This window comes from Panthera onca, chromosome D1 (genome assembly GCF_046562875.1).
Source record: "Panthera onca isolate mPanOnc1 chromosome D1, mPanOnc1 haplotype 2, whole genome shotgun sequence".
Taxonomy (NCBI): domain Eukaryota; kingdom Metazoa; phylum Chordata; class Mammalia; order Carnivora; family Felidae; genus Panthera; species Panthera onca.
The window spans coordinates 98,842,080-98,865,482 of NC_138348.1; the positions used below are offsets into that span (position 1 = coordinate 98,842,080).

Consider the following 23,403-nt stretch of genomic DNA (forward strand, 5'->3'; position numbering starts at 1 on the left):
ATTGCCATCATTTCACTCTTCCCTGAAAATTAATTGCACCAGTGAGTACCGAGCATGTCAATATCAAGCAATTTATACAGATGATTAGTTCATAGTTCTGCTATGTGTACTGGAGAGTTATAAGACATGACACTCGCCTTCGGAGAGTTTCCAATTTAGCAAAAATCAGAAATAAGACCACAAAAACTCAATCAAAGACAACTAGCCAGTGTGCCCTTGGGGACTGAATTGTGTGTCTATAAACAAAGAGTTTGGAAGACACGACATTTGGCGTCATGTGGAGCAAGGAAAAGTAAGATCTGTTGGGTCTTTTTTTAACCTAACACATTACGTGTTAGATATTATGTTACATTCTTCACATACATGATCTCATTTTAATGTATCATCCAATCCTATTCAATAAACACTTCCTGAGCTTCTACTACATTTACGCAAAATACCAGGGGCGCCAGGGTGGCTCAGTCGGTTGAGGGTTCTGACTCATGATCTCAGCTCAGGGTCATGAGTTCAAGCCCTGCGTTGGGCTCCATGCTGGGCATGAAGCCTACAAAAATAAAAAAATAAACAGGGGCACCTGGGCAGCTTCTCGGTTAACATCCAACTCTTGATTTTGCCTTAGGTCATGATCTCATGGTTCCTAAGTTCAAGCCCCACATCAGCTTCTGAGCACGGAGGCTGCTTGAGATTCTCTGTCTCTCTCTCTCTATCTCTCTCTCTGCCCCTCCTGCATGTGCTCTCTAAATAAATAAATAAGTAAATAAACAAACAAACTTTATAAACAAAATAAACCCAAATCAAAATACCTTACTAGGTGTTATTGGTGAAAGAAATATGAACATGACTTTGTTCCTGTCCTCAATGAATTCAGAAAATAGACATGTATACAAATACAAATGTCTATAATACAGGGCTATAAATACAGTGATTATATAATTTATCGGGCCACTTTTGAGAATCAACAGGATATTAATAATTACTGAAGACAAACCCAAACATAAACCCAAACTGTTCTGAACAAACCAGGTCGTATCACCTTACGAATGAAAGAGCTTGAAGTGAGGGGCGCCTGGGTGACTCAGTCAGTTGGGCGGTCGGCTTTGGCCCAGGTCATGGTTTCACAGCTCGTGGGTTTGAGCCCCATGTCGGGCTCTGTGCTGCCAGCTCAGAGCCTCCCTAAGGTCTGCTTTGGATTCTGTGTCTCCCTCTCTCTCTCTGTCCTTCCCCTGCTCGTGTTCTGTCTCTGTCTCTCTCAAAAATAAAAACGTTAAAAAAAATTTTTTTAAAGGAAAGTTTAAAAAAGAAAGAAAGAGAGAAAGAAAGAAAGCCAGCAAAGAAAGAGCTTGAAGTGGTAGGAAGACAAAGGAGCAGTTGGGATGAATCAGGGAAGCCCAGGGACAGAAGTGGATTTCAGCTGGGCTTGCTGCAGGGGACAGCATAGGCAATAGGCATGTAAACAAAATAATTTCCAGTACCTTAAGGGGTAAACAGTGAGGCGGGGGTGGAGAGGAGGACTAAGGCATCTCAGAGGAGGTAACATTTAAGCTGACACTTGAATGATAAGAAGGATCAAGAAATTCAACGACAAAAGAAAAACAAGTCACAAGAATAGTCTTATCCCAGCAGTGATCTTCAAGGTCAGTAGGAACAGCCTCCCACTCATGGGGTTTGGTAATAATGAAGAAGCAGAAGTGGAAGGAAGTGATACCCCAGAGCAAGAATGGATGTCACCTAGCATAATGCCTGTTCCTAGGAGGCCCTCAGTAAATGCTTGTTCCTCCCTCCTCTCCCACTCAGCAGGTAATGAGAGTGAGAGAAGATTGTTTTTGTTTGTTGTTTAGAATGGAGAAAATGTTGGGCATGAACCCAGGTTATGGGGAAGAACCGGCAGCGAGGGAGATATTAAAAATGTAAAGGAGGGGCAGGCTCAGTCTATTGAACATCTGGGATTCCTGATTTCGGGTGGGATCATGGTCCCGGGTCCTGGGATCAAGCCCTGCATAGGCTCCACGCTTAGTGTGGAGCCTGCTTCAGATTCTCTCCCTCTGCCCCTCTCCCCCACTAGTGGACACACACTCTCTCTCTCTCTCTCTAAAAAAATAAATAAATAATAAAGAAAAAAAAAAAAAAAAAGCAAAGGAAAGATGGTAACCAATGGGATATTTTATTTAAAAAGGATGGATGTCAGGGCCATGTTAGCCTTAGATAGGAGGCATGATACTTCATCGTCCTAGGTAGGAACGAATAGAAGTCTGCATGTGGGAGGTGGAAAGTTAATGAAACTTCTATGGTAAGGCTTTGATTTGAAGGTGGGCTTATGGATAGAAGGACAGATTTGGAATGCTGCTGTGGGGGAAAAAAAAATACCCTTTAAGAACAGTGGTTGGTTCTCATCCTTGGCTGCATATTAGGATCTTCTTGGGAGACTTAAAAAATGATGCTGGGTGCCCAACCCCAAGGATTCGGATATAATTCCTCTGGGATGGGGCCCAGGCACCAGTGTTTTATAAAGTGGCTGTGTTGACGCTAATGAACAGCCGTGATTGAGAACCGCCAGTAAGAGGCTTGCAGAGGGCTCAGCTGAGGTGTGGGAACAGGAATTTGTTGTTGAGCCAACAATCAGCTTGGTTACACGCCTCTCTCCAGCACCAACTATTCCTGGAGCAGAAGCTGTGAAATTAGAGCGTGGCACTTGTTTGAGGTTGGTAAGACGCTAAGCTGAAGAAGTGCGTGAGGATAGAGACTGGGGAAAAAGAATTGAACTGGCCAACCATAGGCTCTAATCTGATAGAATAAGAATAGATTCAGATGAAATCTAACAAAATAATAATAGCAATACCAAGCAATTTTTTTAAGTGCCATCTACCAACTACTAAAATAAGGGATTTATACAAATTCTCATTTACTCTTATACAGCTGTGGCTCCCATTATCCCCATTTTATACATGGGAAGGTGAAGCATAGAAGTTTCCCAGGGGAACTTGGCTGGCTCAGTCAGAAGAGCATGAGACTCTTGATCTCAGGGTTGTGAGTTCAAACCCATGTTGGGTGTAGAAATTACATAAATAAATAGATATTTAAAAAAAAAAAAAAAAAGGAAACGTTCCCAAGTTTATAGAGTTTGTAAGTGTCAGAATTGGGATTTGAAACCATATCTGACTGACTCTGGAGCCTGAACTCTGGTTGGGCAGGAGCAACAAAGTGGGAAACTTGGGAGGACGGGAGCTTGTGACAATCTACTGGGTTCTGAATGGGACTTAGACCCTGAGAGGGTTTCCAAGGGCAACAATGAAAAGTGAGGGGATGGGTCTCCTATCAAGAGACCAAGGCCCCTGATGTATCGGAGGAAGAATGGGAAGCCAAATTGGATGGGCACGTCGGCAGTCTCGATCTGTCAATGGCATATCTCCAGGTGGTAAAAAGAATCTAGGAGACACTAAAGGGTTATGTAGGGGATGGTTGATATGATAAAGAGCAATGTTTAAATTTCACCAACCAGATGAAGAGCTAGAAGGTCCCTGGGGAGACTTCTGCACTGAAATATTGTTTTCTCCCCATGTTCCTTGTCTTGTCCTGGTAGCCAAAGATGTTACTTACTCCAAACTTGGCACTCAGGGCTGAAGACATTGCCCACTCTTTAGCTATAAGATACCTTCCCAGGGCTCATACCTAAGATCACAGTCTATTTTCAAAGACCAATAAAAGGCTCTGCAAATTGACTAGTGTTAGGAAATCAGGGTGGGACCCTTGTCACAATTGTTGCTACCCCTGTAAGAGAAGGTTATTCAGAAATATAATTTTGTTATAAGGTCCTGGGTACAAAGGAGGCATGGTACACATACTAATACCATGACAATCCCACAAGTTCATCATGGACCCCCATCAACGTCACCTGTCAACAACCCACCGCCCCTGAACTAATTCAAAAAGTACCCAAGGGGACCAACGCATCATAGATGGGGATGGTGTAGGTTCTTTCTTGATCTGATTAGACCAAATGAAATGTATACCTAAAGAACGAATTTTCAGATTTTCGTGTCTGCCCAGCCGCGCATTATTTTCAAATTAGTGAATAAGTTCAAATTGTTGGTGGACAGTAATTTTAGGAGAACCGAAGAGGCAAAACAAATAGGTAGGATTCTCTGGGTGATGACCAAAACAATGCTGGGACCTGGGGCACCTGGGTGGCTCACTGAAGCGTCTGACTTCAGCTCAGGTTATGATCTCGTGGTTCATGGGTTCGAGCCCCACATCGGTCTCTGTGCTGACAGCTCAGAGCCAAGCAGGCTTTGGGTTCTGTGTCTCCCTCTCTCTCTCTCTCTTCCCTTTCCCCGTTCACACTCTGTCTGTCTGTCTGTCTGTCTCTCTCAAAAATAAATAAACATTAAAAAAAAATGTTGGGACCTGATGAGGCCGCAAGAAACCTGGTGAGCTGAGCTAGCTGGTTATGGTACCCTGGGAATGGGGAGATTTTTTTTCTGTCAGAGGGAATATGAATTCTGCAAACTAAAGCTGGCAGTTTGGGGGAAATGTGTTTAATCCACTCACTTCCCTCTCTGATTGTCATCTTGCTTTCCTACTTTTCAACTTAAGTTTATCCTGGAAGTGAAGCATTTATCCCAACAAAATGTGCCTGGTGTGGTCTCTCAGTGATTAAAGACATCTGCTTAGTTTGCATTAATGTCTATGCGGTGCCTGGACCTCTCTGAGGGTATCTTTGCTAAGCATGTAGGAGGCTGATACTGCTTCATTTTCCTCGGGTGTATAAACTGAAGAAGCAATTTTTACCGGCTATGAGGCCAAAGAAAATGGGCCCATTAGTCTTTAGTCTTAGTTAGCCACTACCAGATGTTGCTTGAGCATATTTCGAGAAGAACTTTATCTGTTGAACCTTCTTTTGGAAAATCAAAATATTAGCCCACAAACCACGTAAGAGGGAAAATGCTGTACTATAGAGCTTAGGCAGGTGTGATATAATCATTTTATCGAGACTATGGTATGGGCAAACATTTTTTCTTCTAAGTAATGAAGTAGCTTGAGTTAAAAAAAGAAGCCACATTTCCTTAAAAAAAAAAAAACTTATAGAAAGCTAAAATCATGAAATCTGTTTTAGCATGTTGAAAACATTTGGAGTTTTTTTAAGGGGCGGGGGGGGGGGGTGCCTGGCTGGCCCAGTCGGAGGAACACGTGTGACTCTTGATCTCCACGTAGTGAGTTTGAGCCCCAAGATGGGTGTAAAGATTACTTAAATCAATAGACAAATAAACTTAAAAAAAAAAAAAAAGGAAACATTTGGGGTTTTTAAGAGAGCATCACAGATGTATATCTTCCAGGCTGAAATTACTTGGAATTCTAGATTCTAAATATTTTAAATTGAAGTCAAAATGAAATCATGTATAAATTAACCTGGGATTTTTTTTTCCTTCTAGGTATTTTTAGGTAAATAAATGAGGACAGGACATGAGACTGGCAAAGAATATTTGCTGGGAGGACCCATTATGGTGATCAAATTCCAAGTACCATTTTCTAGTTGCAGCTCATGACTTACAAAAAAAAAAAAGAATTCTGTGTTTTAAACAGAGATGATGAAAACCTCAACTTTGTTTATGAATCTTTTTCTTTTTAAAAATATCTTTCCTACAGACCAGTTCTCTAGGAGCCGGCCAACAACGCAGGCCTAACACTTTAGCTAACAGTTTCATAGTTCAAAAGCCAATAAGTAGGGTATGGGGAAAAAAATGGAAATGGCCAAGACATCTTGGGAAGCACTTTACTACAATTAATAAGTGACCTCACTGGGGACAACTTACCTTCCAGAAGCCATATTTACCTCAGATCACCCAAACTATTATATTCAATAATAACTAAAAGTCCAAAGGACTGGATTTGTGTGTTATTTTTATTTTATTGTTTTTAAGTTTATTTTTATTTATTATGAGAGAAAGATAGAGAGCAATCAGGGGAGGAGCAGAGAGAGAGAGAGAGAGAGAGAGACAGAGAGAGAGACAGAGAGAGACAGAATCCCAAGCAGGCTTCACACTGTCAGCACAAAGCCTGACATGGGGCTTGAACTCATGAACCGTGAGATCATGCCCTGAGCTGAAATCAAGAGTTTCAGTTGCTTAACCAGTTGAATCACCCAGGCGCCCCTTAAATACAATTTATAAATATAAGGATACTGTGTACATTATCATATAATTCATCTCTATTCCTAAAGTGTCACATTTTCACTAATCTGTTTGAACTGGGGAGAAAAAAAAAAAAAATATATATATATATATATGGAGATAGCGAGACTGGACCTACCAAACACTGAAATGGAACCCAGAAGAAGATCCAAGGATTCGTAGCTTAATTCTGCACCATCTATGCTTCTTACCAGAAAACTGCAAAGGGCTGACATAAGTAAGTTGTAAGGATATCTGAGTATCTTACAAGAACATTATGCAGAATCATTAAAGGTTTTAGCCCTGGCAGGATTCCTAGGTGAGAAAGGGCAGCTATTTCATATTCCCTCCTCACTTTTGTTTTTTGTCATGACCTCAACCAGACTCCTTTTGAAAGTAATCACTTATTTGTGAACACAAAACCCTTTCCTTTGCCTGGTCTCATTTCTTTCTTTCTTTCTTTCTTTCTTTCTTTCTTTCTTTCTTTCTTTCATGTTTCTTTGGTTTTGAGAGAGACACAGAGTGCAAGCAGGAGAGGGTCAGAGAGAGAGGGAGACAGAATCTGAAGTGGGCTTCAGGCTCTGAGCTGTCAGCACAGAGCCTGATGCGGGGCTCAGACGCAGGAACGGTGAGATCATGACCTGACCTGAAGTCGGAGGCTTAAATGACTGAGCCATCCAGGCGCCCCTGGTCTCATTTCTTGAGTGGCCTGGGCAAAGAGACCCACCAGCAAGCAGTGGCCTGTTTTAAATTCTTAGGGGCGCCTGGGTGGCGCAGTCGGTTAAGCGTCCGACTTCAGCCAGGTCACGATCTCGCGGTCCGTGAGTTCGAGCCCCGCGTCGGGCTCTGGGCTGATGGCTCGGAGCCTGGAGCCTGTTTCCGATTCTGTGTCTCCCTCTCTCTCTGCCCCTCCCCCGTTCATGCTCTGTCTCTCTCTGTCCCAAAAATAAATAAAAAACGTTGAAAAAAAATTAAAAAAAAAAAAATTCTTAGGCTCCTCTCCCTCCCACTTATTTTTGCCCTCCTTCCCTTCACATTCCTGCTACTTGGAAAGGCAGTGAGGCAAACAAGGCCTCACGCTTTAATATTTTATTAAGGAACAGGGGCACCTGGGTGGCTCAGTTCGTTAAGCGACGTCTCTTGGTTTGGGCTCAGATCATGATCTCACTGGTTCCTGAGATCCAGCCCCCACATCCCTGCTCTGCGCTGACCGAGCTGAGCCTGCTTGGGATGCTCTCTCTCTCTCTCTGTGTCCCTCTCTTTGTCCCTCCCCCAATTGTGCCACTCCCTCTCAAAATAAATAAATAAACATTAAAAAAAAAAAAAAAAGGAACAACTTAGCCATCCTCTCTCTAGGACGGGCACAAGGTGCAGGGTTATTCCCTTGCATGAGTGGATGTTTTAAAACCTGGATGGGAGATGACATTCTAAATTTAAATTTATAACAAAAAAGTTCTAAGGGGAACTTTCTTCGTGATCTCAAGAATAGGCTCTTTACACTTCTGTACTACATTTCCATTGGCTGTGTGAAAATAAACAAAGACGACCAAAGGAGAACAGGCTATTTATTCACTGCTGGCTAAGCGAGGGAGCCGGCCACCTTCGCTTAGTTTGGTGGTACTCAACGGCAGGCAGGGAAAACGGAGAGGCTTGAGGTGTGCTCTGATTGGAGGTTGTTGGCCTGAGAAGCCGGAGGCAGGCTAACCGGAAGAGGCGCTGTTCTGTGATTGGTTTGGGGAACATATTTGGCTTTCTCTGATTGGCCCCGGGTTGGAAGCAGGGGCAAAAACCGGGGAAGCTGGCAGTCAGTGACCAAGCGCTGCTCGTTCTGGGCCCGTCACTGCAGAGGCTGTGGTCTGGCTTCCCAAGCCGGTTGCTGCAGAGGTGGAGGGTCGGAGTTCTGTTGTCGCACACGGTCTGGCCATTGTCCTGTACTGTCTCTCGGCTGAGGGAGACCCAGGTTTTTCTCTTCTTTTGACCTAGGAAGCTTCCCAGCTTCAAATTTTTGTTTTAGCTGGGACAAAATAGCGCTCCCGACGCATCAGGACATGACAAGTATTTATGGGCACAAATACCGGAATAGCTTCCTAGGAGAGTCAGGCCTTGGGGAAGAATCGCCCTCCGCCTTCTGGTTCCTACTTCCACCAGAAGTGACTCCTCAGCAGCTCTCCCTTCCCCTCGGGACAGGCCGGCTCCCCCCACCCCCACCCCCCCCCACCCCCCCCCCGCCGCGTCTCCCAGCCTGGCCTCCCGGGGCCAGGCAGGTCGCAGCCCCGGGCCCCCGCGCGCCCCCATCCCTCGTGCCCCTTCCGGTCCCCACTCCCGGGCGCGCGCCAACACCTCCGGGCCACTAGTTCCGCGCGTTCCTGGGTGGAGGCGCGCCCGGAGGGGCTCGGACGCGACACCCCGGTCCTGCAGCAGCCTCCGCGGCCCGCGGGGGACGTCAGGTCAGCTCTCCTGTCCCCCCAGCCGCGGCCCGGACGGCTCGTTCTCGGAACGAGTCCTTGCTCAGGAACAAGCAGCTCCTCCTCTGGTCACAACCCCCGATTTCCACTGCCAAGGGGCGAAGACAGGGTGGACTCTTCCCGGCCACCGTGTCCCCCTCATTTCTCCTCAGCCGTGGAAAAAGCCAGCCCCGCTTCCCGCTCAGAAAGGAACCCGTATTGCCCCCTCGAGTCTCCGTCATCGGGGCCCCCATCTGTGTGAGAGCACGGCCGTCCATTTTCCCCTCAGGGAGGTTCCCCGGCCCGCGTCCCTCCGGCCGCGAAGCCGGGAGGCCGCGACTCCGAGGCTGGCGCGGCGGTGGCGGAGCTCTCGCCATCTTGTCTGTAGGAGGAGCCGCGGCCGCCGCCGCCATGCGGACAGGCAGGGGGAGGGGGAGGCGAGGGGGAGGGGGGCGGCGGGCGGGCGGGGGAGGGGCAGAGCAGCCGAGTTAGCTCAGCCCGGGCGGCGACTCTGGCGGCGCCATGAGAGCGGGCAGCGGCGGAGGTAGGGCTGGGCGGCCGGAGAGCCGGCGGGCGCGGGCGGCCCTGCGGAGCGGCCCCCGGAGCGGGGCGGGGGCGGGGGCGGGAGGAGGAGGAGGCAGCAGCGAGGGGCCGAGTGGGGGCGGGCGGAGGTTTCCGAGGAGGAAGGAGCCGCCGCCATTTTGGGAGCTTCGAGTCAACAATAAAGGACCGAGGGTGCCGAGCGGGAGTGGCCTCGGTGGTAGGACTCGGGCCCGAGCCGCGGGGAGTGGGGTGAGGTGGTGGGGTCGAGGTCAGCGGTGCGGCCGGGGCCGCGAGAAGCCCCTCGGCTGGCGTGGGGGGCGCTCTGAGGCGGAGGCCTGAGGCCTGGCCGGGCCCCGGGGAGGAAGGCGGGCGGCGGACGGCTGCCGTGTGGGGTGGGGGCGCCTGAGAGGAGTCGAATATGGGAATGTCGTGCGCGGCGGGGTCCGGAGAGGGAGCGGGCGGAGTACTCGGAGGAGCTTTATGGAAGTCGAGGGGATGTGGGACCACAGGGGCGGCAAGGACTTAGGGGGATGGTGGAGGTTATAGGGTACGAGGCGGCCCTATAGGGGGCGGCAGGGATATGCAGTGTCGGAGGGCTCGCTTTGGAAGAGGACCCGCTGCTGTTTGGTTGGAATAAGGCCTCGTAGGTCGGTAACAAGAGACCGATTGTGGAGCCCCCGAGTCGTGGAGGAAAAGAGGGGCTTTCTGACTTTAAGGGTTTCTCTTTGGGGCCTTACGGGGGGAATCCCTATTGTTTTCTGTCCGCGGAGTTGGTTCCCTGCTCTTGTGGCGCAGATGCGATTACAGGGCCCCAACCCCTTTGTGTTGATGGTCACAGGGGGCTCACTTGAAGTGTGTGAGGATTTTTGGGGGGGGGGGGGAGGGAGGCGTACGGGGGGAGCGAGAAATTATTGCCCCACTATTACGGGGCTCAAATCACTGGCTTGTTTCTTTCCCTCAGCGCTCACCCCCTTTTCTGTTCCACGGTCCCCTCTTCCCTTCAAAATAGAACAGTCACTCCAACTTGCAGACCAAGCTTAGAGAAACTGCGCCGCATTTGCAAACAAAAGCTCTTGTCTGAGATGACGATACTGTTTGGGGTGTGAAACTGTCAATTGCTAACTACAATCTGGGAAGTGCTGTAATTAACTCGGCAAGGGGCTCCTCCCAGCTAGTCTACGTTTCGTTCGTATTTTTGAAAATGTAGAATGTAACTTGCAAGGCTAAATTGGGAAGGGGTAGGAGGATTATTTCCTTCTCTGAGACATAAAGCTGCAGTGCAGGTTTTGGTTCAAGTGAGAAGGGAGTACTAGTTACATTTTGGATCTGGGGAGATAGGAGGTCTTACGTGCTGGAGGGACAATAATGATATCTTTTAATCTTTGGAGGCTGCCCTCTTCATCCTCTTACTGCTTTGCAAGCGAACAAGTCTTGTGTGAACTCCGTGATATTGTTGATCATAATATAAACCTGTCAATACAGGAAACTGTTTAATGCCTTGAAATGCTATTAACCACGGCCTGCATCAGGGATCAGATTCTAAGAGACTTAGAATAGACAGCTTTGTATATGTAATAATCAGGATTTGCTTGTCAGCAACTTTATTTACAATTTTTAAAAAAGACATAACCAGTTGCCTTTTAGAAAAGTTCTATTGTTTTTGAATCCTTGGTGTTTGGCCAGAAAATCAACACCAATCAATAAGCTGGTGTATTTTTGGTAAGAAATATGAAGGAGTTTAAAAAGAACCGAAGAGAGTAGTCCTTTATTTTCTGGCCTTTGTAAATTGTTTTATTTACTACATTGTAAAATAAGAGTTCGATTTGGGAAATAATTAAAAATGGCAGTTTGGCCAGTTCTTTTTTAAAACAACTATTAATTAGTACTCTGGATTTCTTGGAAAGTTTGGTTAAAGTTACTAGTGTATTTTAGTTTTTACCACATTTTTTTCAACAGGCAATTTCCTTTTTATGTTTTTATAGATAAGTATATTTAATAACAAAGCAAATATTTTAACTTAGGATATACTTTTTGAAAAGTGTTATTGGCAATGTATGTGGCTAATAGTTTTTGAGTATTCAAATTTTATTAAGGTGGCTAAAGATTTTCTTGGCTCTTTCTCAAGCAAAAGATTGTGACATACAGACGTGTATCTCTTGACTACTTCAGCTATAGTTTTAAAGGGCAAAACGTAAGAGAAAAAAGAAAATTTATTTTTCTTCATGAAGTTCAACTTCTATGGTTGAAATTCATAAAGGCACAAATGTGGGGTTTTCTTCCTGAAAGCATAAAGTTAAGTCAAAAGCTCAATTTCAAGAATTCTCAGTTGCTGTCAGAAGTAGGGGAAAAAAATTAATACATTGTCTTGCCTTGTTCTAAGATGTGTATTGTAAATTTTACTAATTTTACAATTAGCAAAATTGTGTGATACTTCTTTGAGTTGTAATGCAATTAAGTGTGATGAATCATTGACTTTTAGAGGTGTCAGGGACTTTTAAAGAATTCATGAGGGAGGAAACTGAAGGGAAGATATTATCATTTGACAACTAATGCTAATTTAATCACAATGTCTTTTTACCTAATCATCTTTGGGTTGCTTTGAACTGACAATTTAAAATGTTTGAGATTGGTCTCATTTGGCCCGGTTTTTGAGGCAGTTAATCTTTGTGTGTCTCTCGTAGCATGGTTAGTTTTGGTCTAAGTAGATCTATATTTTTAATTCTTTAATAGAGTGATTTCCTCTAAAGGGGTTGTTTAAAAGGGAAAGTTTCTAACTTTCCTGTGTTTGCTAATTAAACTTTCTCTTTGTTTCAGATTGAAGTGAGTGAATTCAGATACATAACTCAACCTTGTTAGAGGGCTTTTTAAAAAATAAAAAGTTGATTCGGTGCATGAGAGCAAGTTACTGCTGCTTACCGTTCAGAGACTTACAGGTGCTTGCCTGCATTGCAATAAAGGACTCATATATTGAGCAAGACTTATATTTATCTCTTCGTTTTGGAGAGCCTAATAAACTGTTATTACAGTTTCTCTACTGACTTTCAAAAGTTTTGAAGTTTGAAAGAGACACCTTTGCAATTAATACAGCATGAGCACGGCCAGAACAGAGAACCCTGTTATAATGGGTCTTTCCAGTCAAAATGGTCAGCTGAGGGGCCCTGTGAAGCCCAGTGGTGGCCCCGGAGGAGGGGGCACACAGACACAGCAACAGATGAACCAGCTGAAAAATACCAACACAATCAATAATGGCACTCAGCAGCAAGCACAGAGTATGACCACCACTATTAAGTAAGTGTTAGAATAAATCAACACACTTGGGAGACCAAGGAGATTTCTTTTTGTTACTTTGTTGACTACTTTATACCTTATTTAACCATTTTGATTGCAAATAGAGGACAGATGGCTTTGTATTATGGGCAGTGGGTATTTGCAATGGAATAAAGTATTTTTGTCGTAATTAATACAGGCTTGTTAAATAACAGACACAGATGATATATATTAATTTTGTATACATTACTTTTTGAAACGTTTCTGGCTTTCATAATTAGCTCAGATTCATCTTGTTTTTGCCAGTATGGCTTTTTCCCTAGTGTTGTAACTGTACCTTACCCTAGATGAAGTGGCAGTTAGAGCCAATTTCAAGTTTTAAATTTAAAGACTTATCCAGCCTTCTGAGTCATACTTAACTGAGTGGAAATTTATCCATAACTTTTTTTTTTTAAGATAATGTTACTTTATTTTTTTTTTAAGATTACGTTACCTGTAGTTTAGTTTTGTTTTATAAGCTTTCTCGTTTTACACGTATACAGTATTACAAGCTGTTATGTATCATAGGGAACTCAAGATTTTGAACTCAGGGAAATGTACATCTCTGAATAGTCCCAATTCCCTTTGTTGACTCTTAAAAACTTAGGAGCCTCATCTTACCACAGAATAATTTTTTCTTTTAAATCTGCTATTTGTCATCTAAGTGTACACTTTAAATTATTTGAATGATAACTATCACTCTAGAGATTCAGTTAATAGACTAGAGATTCAGTTAGTTCGACTCTTGACCCCACTTCATGTTTGGCTTTATTAAGATTCTAGTCGTAGAGATTGATTTACTCTTGAAATCTTCGTATGATGAAACGGCTTCACTGAACTAAAGTGTATGTATTACTACAACCTAGATCTTCTGCGTACCTAAGAAGCACTTCTAAAGAAAAGTAGCCCTTGAATATCATAGAGATGGTTACTGCTATGTGATTTGCTAGTGACCTGTAGAAATTAACTTCCAATGGAATTGATTTGGTCATTGAGAGAATTGGCATCAATACATGTTGTTATTTCTTGTGCATATTTTATGATTTTTAAGGTGAATGCTTTAGTATAGAAATCAAAAATATTTTCTAAATTGCAGTTTCTCTTGACAAAATATGAATAGGTTAGCAAAATTTAGGACATCTTTAAAAAAATTTTTTTTAATGTTTATTTTTGAGAGAGAGGGCAACAGAGCATGAGTTGTAGAGGAGCAGAGAGGGAGACACAGCATCTGAAGCAGGTTCCAGATTCTGAGCTGTCAGCACAGAGCCCGACGTGGGGCTCGAACTCATGAACTTTCGTGACCTGAGCTGAAGTCAGGCGCTTAACCAGCTGAGCCACCCAGGAGCTCCTAGGCTATTTTTAAACATAAAGCTGTGTTATTTCATTATTTTCTACTTAAATTCTGGCTTGAGACAACAGTAGATTTTGCTTTCTCTCTTTTGCTCATCCTGGGATTAATGGTTTCTTTTTAATTCTGGGTTCTTTTTTTTTTTTTTTTTTTTTTTAATTTTTTTTTTTTTTAATGTTTATTTTTAAGAGAGAGAGAGAGCCGGGGGAGGGGAAGAGAGAGAGGGAGACACAGAATCCGAAACAGGCCCCAGGCTCTGAACTGTCAGCACAGAGCCTGACACGGAGCTCAAACTCAAGAACCACAAGTTCATGACCTGACATGAAGTAGAAAGCTTAACCGACTGAGCCACCCAGGCGCCCCTCATGTTTGTTTGTTTTTGAGAGTGAGTGAGCAGGAGAGGGGCAGAGAGGAAGGGAGACAGAGGATCTAGATGATCTGAAGCAGGCTCCTGTGACAATAGAGAGCCCAGTATAGGGCTCAAACTCAAGAACTATGAGATCATGACCTGAGCCGAAGTTGGATGCTTAACCAGCTAGCCACCCAGGTGCCCCTAATTCTTTGGGTTCCTTAAATCTCAGTTTGTCCTCTTCTGTGAAGCTTTCTAGATCCCATCACTGTCTTCAGAAATCTTCTAATACTTTATCACTTATTTTCTCATTTTAAATAGTTTGGGTTTTTTCTCTCCTAAGATTATAAGTTCCATGTGGTAAGATTTTCCATTGTATTTCTGCATTTTTATTCACTTTATATATTGAATTTGACAGCGGCAAGTTAGCCTACTAGGATGTACAACTAAATTTTTTGTTCAAAAACCTTGGTGTGTTTTGTAGGCAGAGGTGAAAGACTTTGGTACCCTTGGAATTAGTAGCAAATAGTTACCTGTGTTACAGTATCTTAAATTACATGGGACCTAGCTTTAAGGAAAATGGCTCATCTTTCTAAATCAAGACTCTTGAGATGTTTTGAGGGCTCTGATTATATAAGAATTGCTATAATGAAATCAGTGAAAACTTTTGTTTATTTTATAAAGATGACACAGTGGAAAGCATTGTCTGCTTTATTGACATTTTTTTTTCCCTATTAGATGCTTTGGGTGTAATTTGAAGTTTTCACCCGAGCAAAAGGGAAATTTGTTTTACATGTTTCTCTTTCATGATTTCAAACATTCTCAGTAAAATAGATCGGGAGGTGTTCATTAACAGCTAACGCTGACTTCTTATTTTGCCAGGCCCTGTGCTGAGTGCTTTATATAAATTATTTGCTATAATTATTATTTTTAATGTTTATTTTTGAGAGAGAGAGAGAGACAGAACATGAGCAGGAGAGGAGCAGAGAGAGAGAGGGAAACACAGAATCCGAAACAGCCTCTAGGCTCTGAGCTATCAGCACAGAGCCCAACGCGGGGCTTGAACTCACAAACCGTGAGGTTGTGACCTGAGCTAAAGCCGGGCGCTCAGCCAACTGAGCCACTCAGGCGCCCCATAATTCTTTTTTTTTTTTTTTTTTTTTTTTTTTTTTTGATGGTTATTTATTTTGAGAGCGCATGCAGGAGTGGGGAAGGGCAGAGAGAGAGGGAGAGAGAGAATCCCAAGCAGGCTCTGCACTGTCAGCGCAAGCCAGACACAGGGCTTGATCTGAGGAGCCGTGAGATCATGACCTGAGCTGAAATCAAGAGTCTGACAGTTACCCGACTGAGCCACCCAGGCATCCCCTATTTGATATAATTCTTAACCCACTTTATATAGGAGAGAATTAGAGGCTTAGAAAAGTAACTGCTGCAAATCACAGAAATAATAAATAGTAGAGTCAGGGCTTGACCTGGTTTGAAACCTAAAGTTTTGAAACTTTAGAGCCCTTAGTTTTAACTAGTCATCAGAAGTTAGAAACTCAGATGCTTACTTACAGGAGACTGTGCCAAATGAGAGGGTACTTACTTGTTCTGACTAAAGGAGTCTGCTGCTTGATTTAAACTCCCAGTTATTAAGCTCTTTCAAACTGTTGACATGCAGAAGTTTGGAACTAGTGTTGATGAAGCTTCCAGTTTTTTCAAGAAAAGCCAGAATGTGGACTTTTATATGAAATCTTTTAATGTTTAAATGTTGGCAACTAATTTAAATGAAAACACACTATGTACATCAAACAAAACACATGGGTTACCAGTTTTGAGAACAGTTGTACTGTATATTACACTGCTGCTCTTAAGAGGATGGATGCCCAGGGGTGCCTGGGTGGCTCAGTATATTAAGCATCTGACTCTTGATTTCGGCCCAGGTCATGATTCTGGAATCATGGAATTGAGCCCTGTGTTGGGCTTTGCGCTCAGTGTGGAGCCTGCTCGGGATTCTCTCTTTCCCTCCCTCTGTCCATCTCCCTGGCCCGGGTACTCTCTGTCCAAAAAAAGTGGGGGTGGTGGGGGGTTAAGTGCCTTATTCCCTTCTTTTTATTTATTTATTTATTTATTTATTTATTTATTTATTTTTTAGGTTTTATTCATTTAAGTAATCTCTATACCCAACTTGGGGCTCAGACTTATGACCCTGAGATCAAAAAGTCACATGTCCTTCCAACTGAGCCACCCACGGTGCCCCTGCCTGTTCCCTTCTATTTTTGATTTTTTTTAAATCCTCTCTAGATTGTTGTTCTTTTGTAAGAAGAGCGGTTTTTCTAAAGCTGTTTATGTCTGTTAACCGTATTCTGAAGTAAATAGCAATACATTAAACTTACTGTTTATTATAATTATGGTGAATCATCTTTGTATTATTAGAAGAGTGATGCTGTGGGGGCGCCTGGGTGGCTCAGTCAGTTGAGTGTCCGACTTCGCCTCAGGTGATGATCTCCCAGTTCGTGAGTTCGAGCCCCACGTTGGGCTCTGTGCTGACAGCTCAGAGCCTGGAGCCTGCTTCAGATTCTGTGTCTCCCTCCCTCTGCCCCTTTCCCGCTCATGCTCTGTCTCTCAAAAATGAATAAACGTTAAAAAAAAAAAATTAAAAAAGAAAAGAGTGATCCTGTGAATTCTCATGCTTCAATTTTACTGTATTCTCTGTAGACCTGGTGATGACTGGAAAAAGACTTTAAAACTCCCTCCAAAGGATCTAAGAATCAAAACTTCGGTAAGTTGGTTGTAAAATTCAAGTGGAAAAGTGGTGTGGAAACTCTAAAAATGAGGTAGTTACTTAACAATAGGCATTGTGTATTTACTCTGAAATAGGTTGAAATGGTTGAAATTATATAGATTATATATGATGAATTGCCGAAATTTTTCACTGTTTGGAGGAATTCTATTAATACGGTAATGTGTGTCTGTATATTAAATACTGTGTTTACACGTGTGTATTTTATCTAACTTACAGAGTACTTTCAGGATTTGCAAGGCATTTTCTCAAAATTCTCTTTTGCTCCCACCGACATAGTAAGATTCAGGTTAGGTATTAACCCTGTTTAGTGGATGAGAAAAGGAAGGTTGAAAGGTTAGTTCTCTTAGCACAGTGTTCCCAGCTAGGGGTGATTTTTGTCCCTTAGGGGTCATTTAGCAGTAGCTAGAGACATTTTTGGTTAACTCAGCTGGTTAAACTCAACTGGGGGGATGCTACAGGACATCCCCTTACAACAGAGAATTTTCTGGCCCAAATGTCAATAGTGCTAAGTGTGAGAAACCTTTATTTAGGATAGGATATTTGTAGGCAGTGAGTGGGAGTTAGGGTTTGACTTCACATCTTGTGGTTTGTAAAAATAACGGTATTCTACCAGTCCTCAGAAGAATATGACCGTAGGGTGGCCTTTCCCCAAAACAATTTATTTTATTTTTTAAATGGTTATGTCTTTATTTTGAGAGAGAGAGAGAGAGAGAGAGAGAGAAAATCCCAAGCAGGCTCTGCGCTGGCAGTGCTGAGCCCGACAAAGGGGCTGAACTCATGAACCTGTGAGATCATGACTTGAGCTGAAATCAAGAGTTAGCTGCTTAACCCACTGAGCTATCCAGGCACCACTCACCAAAACAATTTTCATTTTATTTTATTCTTTAAATTTAATGTTTATTCTTGAGAGAGAGAGACAGAGCATGAGTTGGGGGGTGGGGGTGCAGAGAGAGAGGAAGACACAGAATCTGAAGCAGGCTCGAGGCTCTGAGCTGTCTGCACAGGGTGTGACATGGGGCTAGAGGAACCGTGAGATCATGACCTGAGCCAAAGTCAGCCGCTTAACCAACTGAACCACCCAGGCATCCCCACCCCAAAACAATTTTTAAATGATTTGTGTGTATGTTAAAGAGTAGTTATTTATTCTTTAGGAATTATTCTTCAGGAATACTTGAAATATAGATCGAGACAAGCAATTTGCATATATTTATATTTTAAATGGGGTAGATAAAAAATTAGTCCCTGAAACAAATTTTCTTAAGCATACTAGCTACCTAAGGAACACAGTTGTACTTTATTATTTTGTTGTTGTTTTATTTCTTTTGTTTGTCTGAGTAGGATGTGACCTCCACAAAAGGAAATGAGTTTGAAGATTACTGTTTGAAACGGGAGTTACTGATGGGAATTTTTGAAATGGGCTGGGAAAAGCCATCTCCTATTCAGGTATGTTTCTTGTTTTTATCCATATAAAATATTGTGAGTTAAGCAATCCATACTTTTTGATATGTGTGGGTGATACAGTTAACCAACACTTTTGTGTGTGTGTGTGTGTACACATAGGCACTTTTTCTGAACATTTTAAGGATAAGTCACAAAATCATGGCCCATTGCCTCTAAATATTTCAGTGTATATTTCCTGAGAATAGGACTTTTTTTTTTTTTAAATAAGCTCTGTGCCCAGCATGCAGCTTAGACTCACAACCCTGAGATGAAGAGTAACCTGTTTACCAACTGTGCCAGCCAGGCGCCCCTAGGTGCCTGTGAGTAACCGTAGTGTACTTACCTTTGGTCAGTTTAATACAGTATTTTTATCTCATCTGTCATTTGTATTCTGATTTTTAATTGACTCTAAAATATCCTTTATAGGACTTATTTTTCTTTTCTGTACAGGATGCATCCTAGGATCAGGTATATCATATTATGAAACTGTATTACATAGAGTTAGTTACATTTCTTTAACGTTTTACAGTTGCGAGCATTTCCCTAGTCTTTTTTTTTTTTTTTTTTTTTTTTAACGTATAACATTCCTCATTTTGGGTTTGTCTCCTGTCTGTATGTGATGAGACTCAAGCTATGCATTCTTAGCCAGGATACTGTAGAAGTCATGTTGTAGCCTTCTCAAGCTGCCTCATTGGGAGGTATATACAGTGTCCATCTGTTTCTCAATGGTGAATTTAATTTTGGTTACCCTCTCAAGGTGGTGCCTGATTTTTTTTTTTAAGTTTTTATTTTGAGAGAGAGAGTGTGTGCACATGCGTGAGCAGGGAAGGGGCACAGAGAAGAGAGAGAGAATCCCAAGCAGGCTCCATGCTGTGAGTGTGGAGCCCAATACAGGGCTCAATCTCACTGTGAGATCATGACCTGAGCTGAAATCAAGTTGGACGCTTAACTGACTGAGCCACCCAGGCACCCCTAATTAACTGTTTTTTTCCCCCCCTTCCCTTAAAACCAATAAGCAGTCTATGGGGAGCCTTTAAGACCATGCAGGTATCTTACTCTTCCATCAGAATTTCCCCTTAGTCTTAGTATCCATTGTTGATTCTTGCATACTTTAATCTTTACTCTGGTGGGTAATGATGGATTTCCAATGGTCGTGCTCCTTGCATGTTTGGCCTTGTGAAGAAGAGCCTTCCCATATCTTTTCATGTAGCTATATGTTATCAGTGTGGACGCATGAATTTTTTTTCCCCTGGTGGTATTTTTGTGGCCAAATTGTCCCATATTTGGCTATGGTGAGCTCCTTCAAGCTGGTTTCTGTGTTTTTGTAATATCCCCCCACTCCCTCCCCCCCTGCTTTTTTTCTGATAGACTATCTTTTGGAGCAATTTTAAGTTCATAGCAATTGAGCAGAAAAGGTATTTCCCATAAACCCTGGTCCCTACTCATGCATAACCTCTCATTTTCAACATCCCTCACGTGAGTGATGTATTTATTATAACTAAGGAACCTCTCTTAACCTTACCTAAAGTTTGTAGTGTGTTTATAGTATGCATTAGTGTTCACTCTTGGTGGTGTACTTTGTATAGTATGCTGTACAAATGTATGCTGACATGTATCCATCATTGTAGTATCACACGTAGTAGTTTTACTGCCCTAAAAATCCTCTGTGCTCTGCCTGTCCCCTCCTCACTATCCCCTCTTTTTCCTTGAGTACTTCCTTTTTGGTATATCATGGTGTCAAGCTTATCTGCACCTGTGCTATCCCAGCCTCGGAATCAGTCATTTCTCCAGGGAACCCTCATTGTCTTGGGACAGCAGTATTAGAGACTTACATCTGAGTACTGAGTGCACCGTTTGCTCCTTGACTCTTTAGGTGGAAATGTGTATGTGCACACACATACATGTAGGCCTAAACATGCATGTTAATTGACAGTGTTGGTTCCGGGCTGTAGTAAGGACAAACCCTGTGACAATGAGCACTTTTTCATTGAGCAAACATGTACTGAGTGACCCAGAAAATGTTAGACACTGGAGATACTGTGATGAACAAGACAGATAGGGTTCCTGCCCTCACAGCCAGGTGGATGAGACTGCTAACTGTACAGATAATTTCAGTGTGCTGTGATGAGCCCTCTTCTAGTTGAAATTGTGTATATGTGTAGCCATTAAAAGAAGATGGAATGACCTGGAAGAAGTGATCCATATTCTAAGCCAGAGACACTGGGATAGCGATTGCCTAGAGATTCTAAACTTTGTGTGCCTTTGTGGACGAACTAAAGAGGTTTATTATGGTTGGAGAAAGTATCAAGATAAAGTTATGTATCATCAGACAATTTGAGTACATACATTAAAAATACTGCAGAATTTATTTTTATATAATGTAGTTCATGTTAATCCATTTTATCTACAGGGATGAAAGTTTTATGAGTCTTCTGTTACAGGGACTGTGTCATTCAACTTTGTATCTCCAGTATTCAGGTGCATGGCAGGAAATGGGCCTTCTGATACTCAGTAGTATTTATTTAGAATGTTGTGAAATTACGGTTGACATGTCCACATGCAACCTTGGTCTGTAGAACTATTGAACAGCACTAGCTTTGCAGTCAGACTGTCCAGGTTGAATTCCCGACTCCCCTCCTTTCTAAGTTGATTATTTGAGGTATCTCTCTAATCATCAGTTTCCTGGCCTGTAAAATTGATATAACAGTATATATGATATATATTATAGAGTTGTTGTGAAGGTTAAGTGAGGTCATTCATGTTAGTATGCTTGGTATAGTGCCTCGTAGATGTTGAATGCTCTATAATTGGTATGGGTTGTTATTCCATAGACTTGTTTTATGAACAAAGGAAATGGGGGGAGGCAGGAAGGAATAAATGCCCCTGCCTTCCTCAAAAAGAAAAAAAAAAGACAGTGGTTCATTTAGGAGACTGAATTCTTAATGGAGCCTTGCTGGCTCCTGTTTCCCACCTAATGCAGGGCTTGATCTCACAAACCGTGAGATCATGACCTGAGCGGAAATCAAGAGTTGGATACTAAACCAACTGAGCCACCGAGGCACCCCTAAAATTGACATTGTTGTTCGCGTCTGAGTATTAATATAACATAGAGATAGTTATCTCTCTAGCCACTTAACTAGTCTCACATCTAGCTTTCTCTGTAAAATAAAAATAAGTAATCTTCCTCACAGGGTTTTTGTGAGAATCAAATGCAATTTTTAAACAAAATACATATTTTTTAATGTTTATTTATTTTGGGGAGATAGAGTTGGGGAGGGGTATAGGGAGAGGTAGACACAGAATCTGAAGCAGGCTCCAGGCTCTGAGCTGTCAGCACAGAGCCCCACGTGGGACTCGAACCCACAAAGCATGGGATCATGACCTGGGCCGAAGTAAGACACTCAACTAACTAAGCCACCCAGGTACCCCTGTAAACAAACTATTTTGACATAGCAAAGCAGTGTACAGATATAAAGTATTATTTTAGATACCTGGGACCACCATTCCCATTGTCTTTTTCTTCACTATTGTTTTGCCTGAGAATCTGTGGAAAATACAAGATGGTCCTTAGAATTAATTCAGTTTAACAAACCATAAATATTAAGATTTTGAAACAAAGAAATTTAGAAACCCTCTAGTAAAATCTAACCTCATGACTGGATGTCTTCTATTCATTCTGTTCTTACCTACTTTTCTCTCCTTGTTTTCCAGTTGTTTTTAAGGTGTTCTATAATACTTAGTTTTACAATGTTGTCCAGACATCTTTTCCCCAAATACAAAAGCCTTTTGGATCAGATGGGTGTTATCTGCATTTGAATCTTTTTTTAAGAGATGGTGACTTTGTTGGCTGTAAGATTATTGGACAGTGAAGCACTTAAAATTATATCCTCAAAAAAGATTGTACCCTGACAGTCTGGAACCATATATACTACAGATTGCTTCCACACATCTTTCTTTGGTGCAACCATCTGTGACTCTAGTTCTAGTTCTGAATGCTATCCCCCAGAGCTAGCATAACTATGCCTTTCTAAAGGCATAGCTTTATAGGAGCCCAGACTTCTTTGGAAGGCCTAAGAATCTACTGTTTTATTCTGCTTAGCATCGTGAAGCCTTACAGAGTCAACTCTTGAACAACAAGGGTTTGAACTGCATGGATCCACTTATACACAGATTTTTTTTCAGTATTGTAAATGTGTTTTCCTTAGAACTTCCTTAGTATTTTCTCTAGCTTACTTTATTTATTTACATATAACGTACAAAATGTGTTAATTGTTTACCTTACCAATATCAGCTTCCAGTCAACGGTAGGCTGTTCGTAGTTGTAGAGGAGTCAAAAGTTATTTATACATGGATTTTTGAGTCTGCCGCGATGCAGAGGGGTGGAACGGGAGGGAGGATAACAGTGCCTGTAATTCCCTCGTTCAAGGGTCAACTATTTACTTCGAGATGGTTGAAAATGACAGCTCTTACTGCTTCCAGACCCTACGTACAACCTTTGAAGACTTTTTAGATAATGACGAAATGGCAAGTAGTCCATTATTGAGGGAAACATGGAAGTTCCTTATTGTTGGCAACAAAATTTCTCAACTCTTTTGAGAAATTATTTTGTCAACCAGGTCTAATAAAAATTGATAGTTTATTGTTGATAGCTAGGAATTATAGCATCCTTAATCCTTTGCAAATCATTCCTTTTGCTAATGTAGATTTCTTATGACTCTAGGAATTGTTTTCCTAACTTTGCAGAAAAGTGTTTAAAAGTATTTCCTCATTGGTTACTGTGGCAAAATTGGAGTGTGTTCCTAAGTTAGAGATATTTTTGAAATTATTATCTTCCATATCTTTTTTTTTTTTGGGTAGCACTAGATACCTATGAGAACCATTGCCATACCACCTATGTCTATGACCATACCACCCTGAACATGCCTGATCTCATCTGATGTCAGAAGCTAAGCAGGTTTGGGCCTGGTTAGTACTTGGATGGGAGAACCATTGCCATCTTCTCCACCATAGTCATAGTACCT

General features: G+C 42.4%; 1 protein-coding gene across 5 annotated transcripts in view; it reads left to right on the forward strand.

The window, feature by feature from the left end:
• Positions 1-8,466: 8,466 nt before the first annotated feature.
• The window catches only part of DDX6 (DEAD-box helicase 6), a 36,192-nt gene continuing 21,255 nt past the window's right edge, over positions 8,467-23,403 (forward strand). For 2 of the 5 annotated variants that reach the window (XM_060604929.3, XM_060604928.3), the window contains exons 1-4: positions 9,247-9,368; positions 11,966-12,439; positions 16,855-16,918; positions 18,281-18,385. In XM_060604929.3, the coding sequence (XP_060460912.1) occupies positions 12,240-12,439; positions 16,855-16,918; positions 18,281-18,385 (369 nt within the window). In that variant the 5' untranslated portion in view covers positions 9,247-9,368; positions 11,966-12,239. Of the gene's footprint in view, positions 8,612-9,056; positions 9,153-9,246; positions 9,401-11,965; positions 12,440-16,854; positions 16,919-18,280; positions 18,386-23,403 lie in introns of those variants that run through there. The other 3 variants (XM_078432829.2, XM_078432827.2, XM_078432828.2) reach the window with 3 other exon arrangements.